Source organism: Bos grunniens, chromosome 3 (assembly GCF_055505025.1).
Source record: "Bos grunniens cultivar Pamir isolate PY7600 chromosome 3, Bosgru_T2T1.0, whole genome shotgun sequence".
In the NCBI taxonomy this organism is placed as follows: domain Eukaryota; kingdom Metazoa; phylum Chordata; class Mammalia; order Artiodactyla; family Bovidae; genus Bos; species Bos grunniens.
This window is the reverse complement of record NC_141167.1, coordinates 103277162-103289570: the sequence shown is the minus strand read 5'-3', so window position 1 is coordinate 103289570 and position 12409 is coordinate 103277162. Positions and strand designations below refer to the sequence as shown.

The 12409-nt window shown below is 47.8% G+C and overlaps 1 protein-coding gene across 5 annotated transcripts; it reads left to right on the top strand.

Moving 5' to 3' along the window:
* Window positions 1-1320: 1320 nt before the first annotated feature.
* On the top strand, window positions 1321-7754 carry CRNN (cornulin). Of its 5 annotated transcripts, none has more exons than XM_086394501.1 (4): window positions 1321-1364; window positions 1463-1534; window positions 3726-3899; window positions 5015-7754. In XM_086394501.1, the coding sequence occupies exons 3-4, from the start codon at window positions 3762-3764 to the stop codon at window positions 7409-7411; spliced, it is 2535 nt and encodes an 844-aa protein (XP_086250627.1). In that variant the 5' UTR covers window positions 1321-1364; window positions 1463-1534; window positions 3726-3761; the 3' UTR covers window positions 7412-7754. The 5 variants fall into 5 exon arrangements, with proteins under 5 accessions (XP_086250627.1, XP_086250630.1, XP_086250626.1 ...); XM_086394504.1 differs by having other exon boundaries at window positions 1347-1364; window positions 3753-3899; XM_086394500.1 differs by lacking the exon at window positions 1321-1364 and having other exon boundaries at window positions 1447-1534.
* The last annotated feature ends 4655 nt before the right edge of the window (window positions 7755-12409 follow it).

The following is a 12409-nucleotide window of genomic DNA, read 5'->3' as shown; positions in this document are numbered from 1 at the left end:
ATCCCAACCCCCCGGTAGATAGACCTCTCCAACCCCAAAGCCTGCTGCAGCCCCTCCTGCTGTCTGCATGTCACCCCTGCTCTTTGTCCTGTGTGGAGGCTCCTGCCACGACCGCGGGGCTGCGTCTGCTATGCCAAATGCTGCAACCAAGGCCCTTCCTGCACCTGCCCATCATGTCACTGCCTTTCCTGTATGCACACTCTGGCATGTAAGTGAGGATGGCAAAGGTGCTTTTCCCCACCCAGAGGCACTTGAAGAGTTACTAGTACTTTCTGCAAAGTGTGGCTTTGGAGCTCCTTTGGGCTTGCTTCAGAGCAAAGAATTCTTCCTTCTCAGCATCCTCAAGGATGGCTGTTCTTCATCCATGGAGAACAAATTTGATGTGTGGGAAAATGTCAAAAGTCATGGAGAAAAAAATTAGTGGCAGTGTCCTAGGATGGAGGGACCACAGCCCAAAGCAGAGAGGCTCTCTGCAGCCCTGTCCTTTCCACATGGAGTGGCCACTTCTCAGAATTTTCAGTATCCTCATTTATAAAAGGGGCTTGGCCCTGTCAAGTCAAAAGGGCCCCTGTCATGAAGATCCAAGGAAATGAGATAGCGATGAGAATGAAGTCAAATCAAAGCGTGATTGCCATTACTGTTACCTTCTTGGGGACTTTCTCATGCGACTGCCGGCTGAAAACTCCCTGAGACATCAGCCTGCTGACATAACCTACCTGTTGGTCAACACTGAGTCCTCAGGCCTCATAGATCTGTGTCTGAATGGCTCTCCATAAATATCTGCTGATCAGTTGATCAGCTGAGTTCCCTGTCTTTTCAATGAAGGGGTTACACACAGTCATCTTAAGCCCCTTCTCTCACCAGCTGTAAGAAGCTACCCATGTATAGGATGGGTTTGTGGGCTAAGAGGTATTAGCCTTCTTTGTTTTGATAAAAAAAAAAAATGAGGCTAACCACCAAGGCACGAGACAGGAGTTTTTTCATGTCTCATAAATTTGGTATGAAAGACAATTTCCACAAGAAAAATCCCGAGAATGTTCTAAGGAATGGCAACATCATCAGAAAAACATGTGTAGCCTCACAAAGTGACCACTTTGAAAAGGATAACCCTTAGTAGATGGCTATGTTCATGAATGTTTCTATTAAAAAAAAAAAGGAGGGGGAAGTCCATGACTGGGCAGTCACACCAAGAGGAAGAATGCTTACCAGGAACCCCTACCTGTGCCAAGACCATCACATTGGAAAGGTGATGCCCTGTCATGAGGAGATAGACCCAGGAAGAGACAAGAGCTGGACAAAGGACACCAAATGTGGTAGGAGGGGCCTGCTAATTAGACCAGTAGGTTAAACAGACAAGAAGGGAGGTGAGGCTGGGTTGGGTGAGCTTGGATGAATCAAGCCTTCCCATGAGGCGGGGACATCCTGTCTAAAACACTAACCTTGTTTAAATCCCTTATAAAAGGTTGCCATCCCACTCACCTGGTACTCCACAGACCACATAACAGCCACTTGCTTCATCCTGCCTGTGCATTAGGTAAGTTCCCTCCTGAGGAACCTTTTTCTCACTCTTACCTGTGCATTAGGTAAGTCCCCTCTTGAGGAACCTCTTTCTCACTATCAGTGTCTTGCTGATCTGAGTTCATAAAATCAGGCTATCAGATAGGGTCTTGTAGGGCTATCAATGGTGGCTGTAGGGCTATCAGTGGTGGCTGTGGGCAGAAAGCATCTGCTCTGATGGGCCCTGGGAAAACCAGGTGTTTTCCCAAAGCAGGTACACTCTCTCCTCCTCCCCTGCAGCTGCCCTGGCAGCAGCTCCTCTCACTGCGAGGCTGTGTTGGCAAGAGTGACGGAGCCACCCATGTGCCTTCCTAGATCAGCTAAGGGTCTCTGGTTTTTAAGGTTCTGGAAGCCTCACCGGAGTGCTCAGGGTCTGTGCCACCAAGCAACTTCTGCCAAACCCAACAATGGGGTTGAGACTTCTCACGGAGGGAGAGACTTACATGGCAGCCCTCCCCCCCAGGGCCATATATAGGCAAGAGGAGTTCGTGAATTTTTTTTTTTGAGACTTCATTTTTAATATTATTTATTTATTTATTTGGCTGTACCAGGTCTTAGCTGCAGCAGGCAAACTTAGTTGCAGCATGTGGGATCTAGTTTTCTGACCAGGGATCGAACCTGGGACCCCTGCAATGGGAACATGGAGTCTTAACCACTGGGCCACCAGGAAAGTCATGAGTCTGCACATTTATTCTAAGGGATTTGAAATGTGACTAAAAGGTTATCTTTTTATCTTATTATCTGTACAGTTTAAAGGTCAGTGGCCTCTGTTTTCCACAAGGATTTTTTTTTTTTTTAAAGATCTTTTCACTTCTCTCTTGAGGTGCAATAGTCTAAGTTTTGACCTACACAAGGAAGCAAGGTCTGCCTGTGATTTTTGGCTACTAAATGGTAGCAAGGGCACCCCTTGAAGAGCTCCCCTGGGGTCTGTAACTTTCCACATAATCTGCTTCCTCCAGTACTGAGTCGCCTTCCCTTCTCTCCTCACTTCACTCTCTAATCATGCCTTTCTCTCCCCCACAGCCTTCTTCTTCCCTTCTCCATGGCACTTTCCCCCCTGGCTTTCCAGCTTCTGTAGCTTTCCATTCCTCAAAACCCCCACTTGCGTCTGAAGCTCACCATGTGTGATGGTCATCTCTTTTGGGCTCTCCAAGGCTTATGCTCAATGCATGTCCAGGTTTCTTTGCCTCTTGCTCATCCACCAAATCCAGAAACCAGGGAAACTCTCCCTTCAGTTCCTCACAGGACACCAGGGCCGTGGAGGAGCCACACAGCTATGGGCAGCTGACTTTCTCCCAGGTCCCAGCACTGAGGACAGAGGTCACATTCAGAGAAACATGGACTCTCAGAATTGGAAGGCCTCCCATCCAGAAAGGCACCAGCTCCACAGTATTCCCGGCAGCTGGCAGCCTGGCTTCTCCACGAACACATTCCGAAAAGGAAGCCAGAAAGGGCAGAGTTGAGCCCTGGGGTTCCTCCTTGGCCCCCATCAGAGGCAGGAGTTGACCCACGTATGTACTTATTGCCTGTGGGTGTTCCTGGCAGGACCCTGATACCTGTGATAGCAACAGCATTGCCCTATCCATGGGGTACAGTCTAGAAAGCTCACTGCATTTGGCGTCTAGGATTTCTTGGTTCCTTATAAGCTGTGTGGCCTTGGGCAAATTATCTAGCTTCTCTGAGCTAATAATCCAAGATAATCAGGATTACAGGAGATGATGCCTCTGAAAGTGCCTGGTGATCAGAAGAGTGTACATAGATATGCACAAATTATATGTGGGTATAATAACCTGCTAGTGATATTTAATAGCTAGCACTTAGTCTTACCAGCATCTGCCAAGTGTTTTATATGAAAAATCTCTTTAAATCTTCACAATAATTGTATAAAATAAATAATAATACTGCCTTCATTTCGCAGTGAGTAAACTGAGGCATGGAGAGGCAAAGCAGCCCACCCCAGTTCACCTGACAGGGAGGCGGTGGGGCCGCATCTAGACCCTGCCTGCAACCACACCTGCTCCTCCTTCCCGTTGGTAAAACGTGTTACGTAGGCAATACCAAGGAAGACACAGCAGAGGGGCCCAAAGCAGAGCTGAATAGGCAAAGAAAGGACTTAGAAGCAAAAGTGCTCTCTAGGAAACAGCTAGGTTGATTATGGATCCCCCAAGCTGGGGCTTTTCCTCTTTCCTCAGCAGGACTCAAAGATGCCGCAGTTACTTCGAAACATTAATGGGATTATCGAAGCCTTCAGGCGCTATGCCAGGATGGAGGGCGATTGCGCAGTGCTGGAAAGAGGGGAGCTCAAAAGGCTCCTGGAGAAAGAGTTCGCTGATGTCATCGTGGTAAGAGACGCACGGGTCGGGGTGTGGGGAGCAGGAGGGAAGAAAGAATGGCCATATTTGCTTGGGATTCTAAGCCGCTACACCCAGGCCCGCCAGTCCTAATGGAGGCTGCGCAGCAGAGAAAGAGCAGGAGAGGGAGCAGGGATGGTCACGGGCCTGGTCCTTAAAGAAATATCTTGACTTCAATTAATTCTAATTTGGAGACAGAGTAAGAGGACACTAAAGGGACAGCTCAGAAAGGAACGGAGCCTTTGACTATTCTAGAAATGGCAATCGTTACTTTCTGCTGCTTCTTAAATCTGATATGGCGGCCACGTCTACGTCTACCGGAAGTGTGATCATCAGTAACGAGCATTCACAAGAAGTACGGCTTTGTGCTTGGCTGGAAGCAGTTGCTCCAATATATTAGCTGAGAGGTGGCATCAGAAGTGAGGTGTAGCAGCTAGGGGAGACTCTGGGAGCCCCTTCCTGCAAGACAGCCCCAGAGCCCTGATGCACTTCCCTCACTCTCCCTGCCTTTGGTGTACAGCTAAAGCAACCGGGATGGTGAAAGTCCTGGGGGCAGGAAGGTGTGGGCACAGCAGGGTGCTGCTTCTGCACACTGAGGGCAACCCACCAGATGCCCCAACTTGGGAAAACACCTGAGCTCCTCAGTGAGGACCTCACAGAATTCCCACAGGGCCATCTTCCTGCTGAGCTTTTCTTGGTGGTGTGCTCGCTGGAGAAAAAAAACACCTCCATGCCAGGGTCCAGGGCCTGAGGGCAGCCTGAAGAATCTACAAGCTCAGTCATTTAGCCATTCTTCATGACATCTTTATCCAGTTCTCCTGTAGACCGGAAACTGGGCCCAACACACAGGATACAACACAAAACATGCTTCCTGCCCTTGAGGGAGCTGGACTCAATGACAGTGATTTTATGTTAGTGCTTCTGTGGTAGCAGGGTGTGTGTGTGTGTGTGTGTGTGTGTGTGTGTGCGTGTGTGTGTGTGGTGTGGGGGGTGCCAAGCAGTTGGGCCCTTAGGCCCAGAGGTCGGATGCCTGGAAGCTTAGCTGACTGGCCTGACCTTGTCCTCCTCAAAGGAGGGGTACTGACGTAGCCTCATCTTCTCCACAGAAACCCCATGATCCGGCCACTGTGGATGAAGTCCTGCGCCTGCTGGACGAAGATGACACAGGGACAGTGGAATTCAAGGAATTCTTGGTCTTAGTGTTCAAAGTCGCCCAGGCCTGTTTCGAGACACTGAGTGAGGGTCCTGAGGGAGCATGTGGATCTCAGGAGTCTGGCCGTGGTGCCCCTGCAGCCACCCAAGAGCCAGGGGCAGGACAGAGAAGCAGCACTGCAGTGGGAAGGCCTGGGAACAGACAAGGCCCGGCAGGGAGCAGCGACTCACAGAGTGAGCAGGCTTCCAGGGGGCCAGGAGGGCCTGGGCCTCAGACCCAGGGTCAGGACATCAGCTCTGCTCAGGTCAGTCACCAAGACAGGCAGTCTGAGTCCCAGAGACAGGAGGGAGTGAGCCAGTCTACACAAGCAAGGGGCCACGTGGAGCAGGCCCAGAGAATGCAAGAAGACAAGAGTTCTCAGACCAGAGAGAGGGGGACAGAGAGACAGCTGCAGGCCAGCAACCAGGACAGAGCCCACCAGACAAGTGAGACCATCACTGGAACCATAACTCAGACCCAGACAAGTGCCACTCAGGCAGTGGAGCAGGACAGGAGCCATCAGACAGGAAGCGCCAGCACCCAGCCACGGGAGTCCACCAGAGGGACTGAGACCCACAGTCAGACAGCAGAGACAAGGCCACAAACCCAGATACACACTCATACCACGGAGCAGGACAGGAGCCATCAGACAGGAAGCACCAGCACCCAGCCACGGGAGTCCACCAGAGGGACTGAGACCCACAGTCAGACAAGCCAAGTGGTGACAGGAGGACACGTTCAGGCAGAGACAAGGCCACAAACCCAGATACACACTCATACCACGGAGCAGGACAGGAGCCATCAGACAGGAAGCACCAGCACCCAGCCACGGGAGTCCACCAGAGGGACTGAGGCCCACAGTCAGACAAGCCAAGTGGTGACAGGAGGACACGTTCAGGCAGAGACAAGGCCACAAACCCAGATACACACTCATACCACGGAGCAGGACAGGAGCCATCAGACAGGAAGCACCAGCACCCAGCCACGGGAGTCCACCAGAGGGACTGAGGCCCACAGTCAGACAAGCCAAGTGGTGACAGGAGGACACGTTCAGGCAGAGACAAGGCCACAAACCCAGATACACACTCATACCACGGAGCAGGACAGGAGCCATCAGACAGGAAGCACCAGCACCCAGCCACGGGAGTCCACCAGAGGGACTGAGGCCCACAGTCAGACAAGCCAAGTGGTGACAGGAGGACACGTTCAGGCAGAGACAAGGCCAAAAACCCAGATACACGCTCATACCACGGAGCAGGACAGGAGTCATCAGACAGGAAGTGCCAGCACCCAGCCACGGGAGTCCACCAGAGGGACTGAGGCCCACAGTCAAGATGGGAGACAGACAAGCCAAGTGGTGACAGGAGGACATATTCAGGCAGAGACAAGGTCACAAACCCAGATACACACTCATACCTTGGAGCAGGACAGGAGCCATCAGACAGGAAGCACCAGCACCCAGCCACAGGAGTCCACCAGAGGGACTGAGGCCCACAGTCAGGGTGGGAGGCAGACAAGCCAAGTGGTGACAGGAGGACACATTCAGACACAGACAAGGTCACAAACCCAGACAGTGGAACAAAATAGGAGCCAGCAGACTGGAAGCACCAGAACCAAGCCACGGGAGTCCACCAGAGGGACTGAGACCCACAGTCAAGACAGGAACCAGACAAGCCAAGTGGTGACAGGAGGACACATTCAGGCAGAGACAAGGCCACAAACCCAGACACACATTCATACCACGGAGCAGGACAGGAGCCATCAGACAGGAAGTGTCAGCACGCAACCACAGGAGTCCACCAGAGGGACTGAAACTCACAGTCAAGACAGGTATCAGACAAGGCAGGTTGTGACAGGAGGACACATTCAGACACAGGGAGGTGCCCCCCAGGCCATGGAACAGGACAGGGGCCAGATTACAAGGCACACCGGGGCAGGAGAACAGGGCCAGCCCCAGAGGCAGTCAGGCAGTAGTCAAAGACAGACACAGGTGAGCAACTGCGAGGCAGGAGAGACAGTGCTGGGAGGGCAGGCCCAGACTGGGGCGAGCACTGTGATGGGCAGGCAGGACAGAAGCAGTACTCACCCACTGTCCAGTGCGACAGGAGGCCAGGGAGAAAGAGATCCCACTGTGGTTCATCAGGAGTGGGTTGATGACCACACGAGGGAGACAGTGATCCGAAGGCAGGACCAGGGCAGCCTACACGCTAGTGTCCCTTCAGCACAAGGCCGGGAGGCAGCCCCGCCAGATGGGAAGCGAGGACTCACAGCCAGGGGACTGTATTCCTACTTCAAAAGCAGCAAGCCATGAGTGCCCCAGCCCTGGACTCCAGTGCCCAGCACAGAGAAGAGCAGAGGGCAGTTGGCTTGCTGTGCCCTGGCCAGTCCGGTTAGCAAGTCCCTGAACATCAGCTCTTCATGATGGTACTTCGCTCTTAGCTCTTTCTCAGTGAGGCCATTTCTGCAAGGTGATGCTATCCTTAATTTTTCTCTCTTACCTCCTTTGCTGAGCAGGGGCAAGAAGACATGCAACAACTCATCCCTTTGTGCCACGTTTTCCTTAGCTTGTGGGGGGTTTCAGTTACTTTTATAGATTCTGCTGTCTGTCCATTGCCTCGTCTATCCTAACACATCAATAAAAGCTTCCTAAGCAACTGGGCTTCATGTTCCATTCAATCACTATTAACGTGATGGGCTAAAGACTACAGAGCCTTGATGACAGGACTTTGGTGATAAACTGGATGTGGTCCCTACCCTTGTAGAATATCTGGTTGAGAAAACACTGTGCAAGATTCCACAAGTTATGCAGCCACTATGGAAAAGAGTATGGAGATTCCTTTAAAAAACTAAAAATAGATTTACCATATAATCCAGCAATTCCACTCCTGGGCATGTATCCTGGAAAAGACGAAAGCTCTACTTTGAAAAGATACAAGCACTACAATGTTCATAGCAGCACTCTGTATAATAGCCAGGTCATGGAAGCAGTGTATATGTCCATCAATAGATGAATGGATAAAGAAGATGTGTCACATAAATACACAATGGAATACTACTTAGTCATAAAAAAGAGTGAAATAATGCCATTTCCAACAACATGAGTGGACCTAGAGATTATCATACTAAGTGAGGTAAGTCAGACAAAGAAAAATATATGATATCATTTATTTGTAAAATCTAAAAAACAGTACAAGTGAACTTATTTATAAGACAGAAACAGACTCCGAGACATAGAAAACAAGCTTACAGTTATCAAAGGGGAAGGGAGAATGGAATACAGATGCATAATACCATAAATAAAATAGATTTAAGTAACAAGGTTTTACTGTATAGCACAGAGAATATTTTCAATATCTTATAATAAACTATAATAGAAAATCATTGAAAAAAGACAATATATACATTTACAAAATATATAACTAAATCACTTTGTCATACATCTGAAACTAACACAATATTGTAAATCAACTATACCTTTAAAAAAAAGATTTCAAGGGTTGTCAGAGTCAAAGAGAAGAGATACCATACTTTTATATTTGGCAGAAATGGATCAGGAAAGTTGCAATCAGAAGAGGCTTTTTTTGGTAAATGCTCTTAAAGGACAAGCAGGACTTAGGTAGGCAAAGGTAATCTCAGTCTCTAAAAGATAATCTCACAATCTCTAATTCTACAGGGCAAAGTCTCTGTTTACCTTGTAAGGTCATAAAGGAAGGCTGACCTAAGGGTATCAATAAATGGAAGGCCTCCAGGGACTGTGTAAAGGAAGGAAAAGGCATAATGTTCCCAGGAACTGAGCCAAGAGCCTGGGCTCCCCTTTCCCACTCTCTCACCCATGTCAGCTCTGATCGTTCATGATGTCTCACTCATTGGATATGAACAGGTTATGGGGTAGAACCTCTCCATTCTGGTTTATTGTGAGAATCGCCTTGGAAGTAGGTTTTAAAATACAGGTTTATAAACCTAACCCTAGAGATGCTGAGTCCCAAAGTTTGGAGCAGAGCCTATGCAAAGTGTTTAGGAACTTCTTAAGGGAAATTTGGCTTCTGATAGAGTGGCAGACTAGATACTCTGAAGGGCCTCCCACAAGAAAGCAAGTAGATCCTGCATAAAACACATTTTTTCATTACATTGTTAGGTTACGGGGAAAAAGGGAAATCTCCCAGGAGCAAACAAAATGTGTTAGGCTGAATAATAATCTCCCAAAATGTCCATGTCCTGATCCAAGGAATCTGTGAATATATTACCTTATATAGCAAATGGGATTTAGTAGATGTGATTGAATTAAGAGTCTTGAGATGAGGATATTGTTCTGGATTATCCAGGTGCTGCTGTTGCTGCTAAGTCGCTTCAGTTGTGTCCAACTGTGTGTGACCCCAGAGACGGCAGCCCACCAGGCTCCCCCGTCCCTGGGATTCTTCAGGCAAGAACACTGGAGTGGGTTGCCATTTCCTTCTCCAATACATGAAAGTGAAAAATGAAAGTGAAGTCACTCAGTTGTGTCCAACTCCTAGCGACCCCATGGACTGCAGCCTACCAGGCTCCTCTGTCCATGGGATTTGCCAGGCAAGAGTACTGGAGTGGGTTATCCAGGTGGGCCCTGTGTAATCACAAAGGTCCTCATAAAGGTGAGGCAAGAGGACCAAAATCAGTAAAAGGATTGGAGTTGTAGTGATGTGTCATAAGCCAAGGAATTCAGGTGACTTCCAGAAGCTAAAAAATGTAAGGAAATAGAATTCCCTAGCGCCTCTAGTTGCCTTTCCAGCACCTTGATTTTAAACTTCTGTTTTCCAAGGATGCAAGGGAATAACTTTTTAAATTGTTTTAAGCCATTAAGTTTCTGGTAATTTGTTACATAGCAATAGAAAACTAAAACCCAAAACAAAAACTCAGAACTAGAGCCGGAAGAGTAAGGAGGAAGCATGTGTAAAAGGTCAGGCTGCTCTTCTGAGGACAAAGTGATTTTGTATCTGTCCCTACTATAAAGAAAGCTGAGTGCTGAAGAATTGATGCTTTTGAACCGTGGTGTTGGAGAAGACTCTTGAGAGTCCCTTGGACTGCAAGGAGATCCAATCAGTCCATCCTAAAGGAGATCAGTCCTGAGTGTTCATTGGAAGGACTAATGTTGAAGCTAAAACTCCAATAATTTGGCCACCTGATTCAAAGAGCTGACTCATTTGAAAAGACCCTGATGCTGGGAAAGATTGAAGGCAGGAGGAGAAGGGGACGACAGAGGATGAGATGGTTGGGTGGCATCACTGACTCAATGAACATGAGGCAACAGGAGGCAACAGAACTGGACATGGAACAACAGACTGGTTCCAAATAGGAAAAGGAGTATGTCAAGGCTGTATATCGTCACCCTGCTTATTTAACTTATATGCAGGGTACATCATGAGAAACGATGGGCTGGAAGAAGCACAAGCTGGAATCAAGATTGCCAGCAGAAATATCAGTAACCTCAGATATGCAGGTGACACCATCCTTATGGCAGAAAATGAAAAGGAACTAAAAAGCCTCTTGATGAAAGTGAAAGAGGAGAGTGAAAAACTTGGCTTAAAGTTCAACATTCAGAAAATGAAGATCATGGCATCCCACTTCATGGGAAATAGATGGGGAAACAGTGGAAACAGGGCAGACTTTATTTTGGGGGGCTCCAAAATCACTGCAGATGGTGACTGCAGCCACAAAATTAAAAGATGCTTGCTCCTTGGAAGGAAAGTTATGACCAACCTAGATAGCATATTGAAAAGCAGAAATATTACTTTGCCAACAAAGGTCCATCCAGTCAAGGCTATGGTTTTTCCAGTGGTCATGTATGGATGTGAGAGTTGGACTATGAAGAAAGCTGAGCACCGAAGAATTGATGCTTTTGAACTGTGGTGTTGGAGAAGACTCTTGAGAGTCCCTTGGACTGCAAGGAGATCCAACCAGTCCATTCTAAAGGAGATCAGCCCTGGGTGTTCTTTGGAAGGAATGATGCTAAAGCTGAAACTCCAGTACTTTGGGCACCTCATGTGAAGAGTTGACTCACTGGAAAAGACTCTGATGCTGGGCTGGATTGGGGGCAGGATGAAGAGGGAATGACAGAGGATGAGATGGCTGGATGGCATCACTGACTCGATGGATGTGAGTCTGAGTGAACTCTGGGAGTTGATGATGGACAGGGAGGCCTGGCGTGCTGCGACTCATGGGGTTGCAAGGAGTCATACACGACTGAGCAACTGAACCGAACTGAAGACTAAAAAGGGAGGAAAAGCTGACAGAATAACATTTTACATTATGTCCTCTAAATATAAATATAATACAACTAACAAAAACAGAGGAAGGAGAATATGTATGAAAAATCAGTCAGTTCAGTCACTCAGTTGTATCCAACTTTGCAACCCCATGGACTGCAATACTCCAGGCTTTTCTGTCCATCACCAACTCCCAGAGCTTACTCAAACTCATGTCCATTGAGTCAGTGATGCCATCCAACCATCTCATCCTCTGTCATCCCCTTCTCCTCCTGTCTTCAATCTTTCCCATTATCGGGGTCTTTTCTAAGGAGTCAGCTTTTCACATTAGGTGGCCAAAGGATTGGAACTTCAGTTTCAGCATCAGTCCTTCCAATGAATTTTCAGGATTGATTTCCTTTAGGACTGACTAGTTTGATCTTCTTGCAGTCCAAGGGACTCTCAAGAGTCTTCTCCAACACCACAGTTCAAAAGCATCAATTCTTTGGCGCTCAGCTTTCTTTATAGTCCAACTCTCACATCCATATATGACTACTGGAAAAACCATAGCTTTGACTAAACAGACCTTTGTGGACAAAGTAATGTATTTGCTTTTTAATATGCTATCTAGGTTGGTCATAGCTTTTCTTCCAAGGAGCAAGTGCTTTTTAATTTCATAGCTGAAGTCACCACTGCAGTGATTTTGGAGCCCAAGATAATAAAGTCTGTCACTGCTTCCATTGTTTCCCCATCTATTTGCCATGAAGTGATGGGACCTGATGCCATGATCTTAGTTTTTGTACTAAGAGAAACACAAAACTCCATCTAGATACCACTTCTCAACATCAGTTTGGCAAAACTCTAAAAGACAATAGACTTGAGAAGACTTCCTGAGAATAGACTTTGCTGATGAAGGTGTAAAGAAGAGGTACCCCCCACATTTTTCTGATGAGAGTGAGAAATGATACAGCCTCATTGGAGAGAATTTGACAAAATTCATCATTAATAAATCTGCCCGTTTTGTTCTTGCTGTTTCTCTGAAACAGATCTTGACAGATAGTAGCATTCAATAATTTTCTGTTAAAAAAAATAAT

Excerpts from the sequence above, each read along its gene's own strand:
- CRNN (XM_086394501.1), top strand. The coding sequence starts at position 3,762 with ATGCCGCAGTTACTTCGAAACATTAATGGGATTATCGAAGCCTTCAGG. Across the intron at positions 3,900-5,014 it reads AGTTCGCTGATGTCATCGTG|AAACCCCATGATCCGGCCAC; the intron begins GTAAGAGACGCA and ends TCTTCTCCACAG.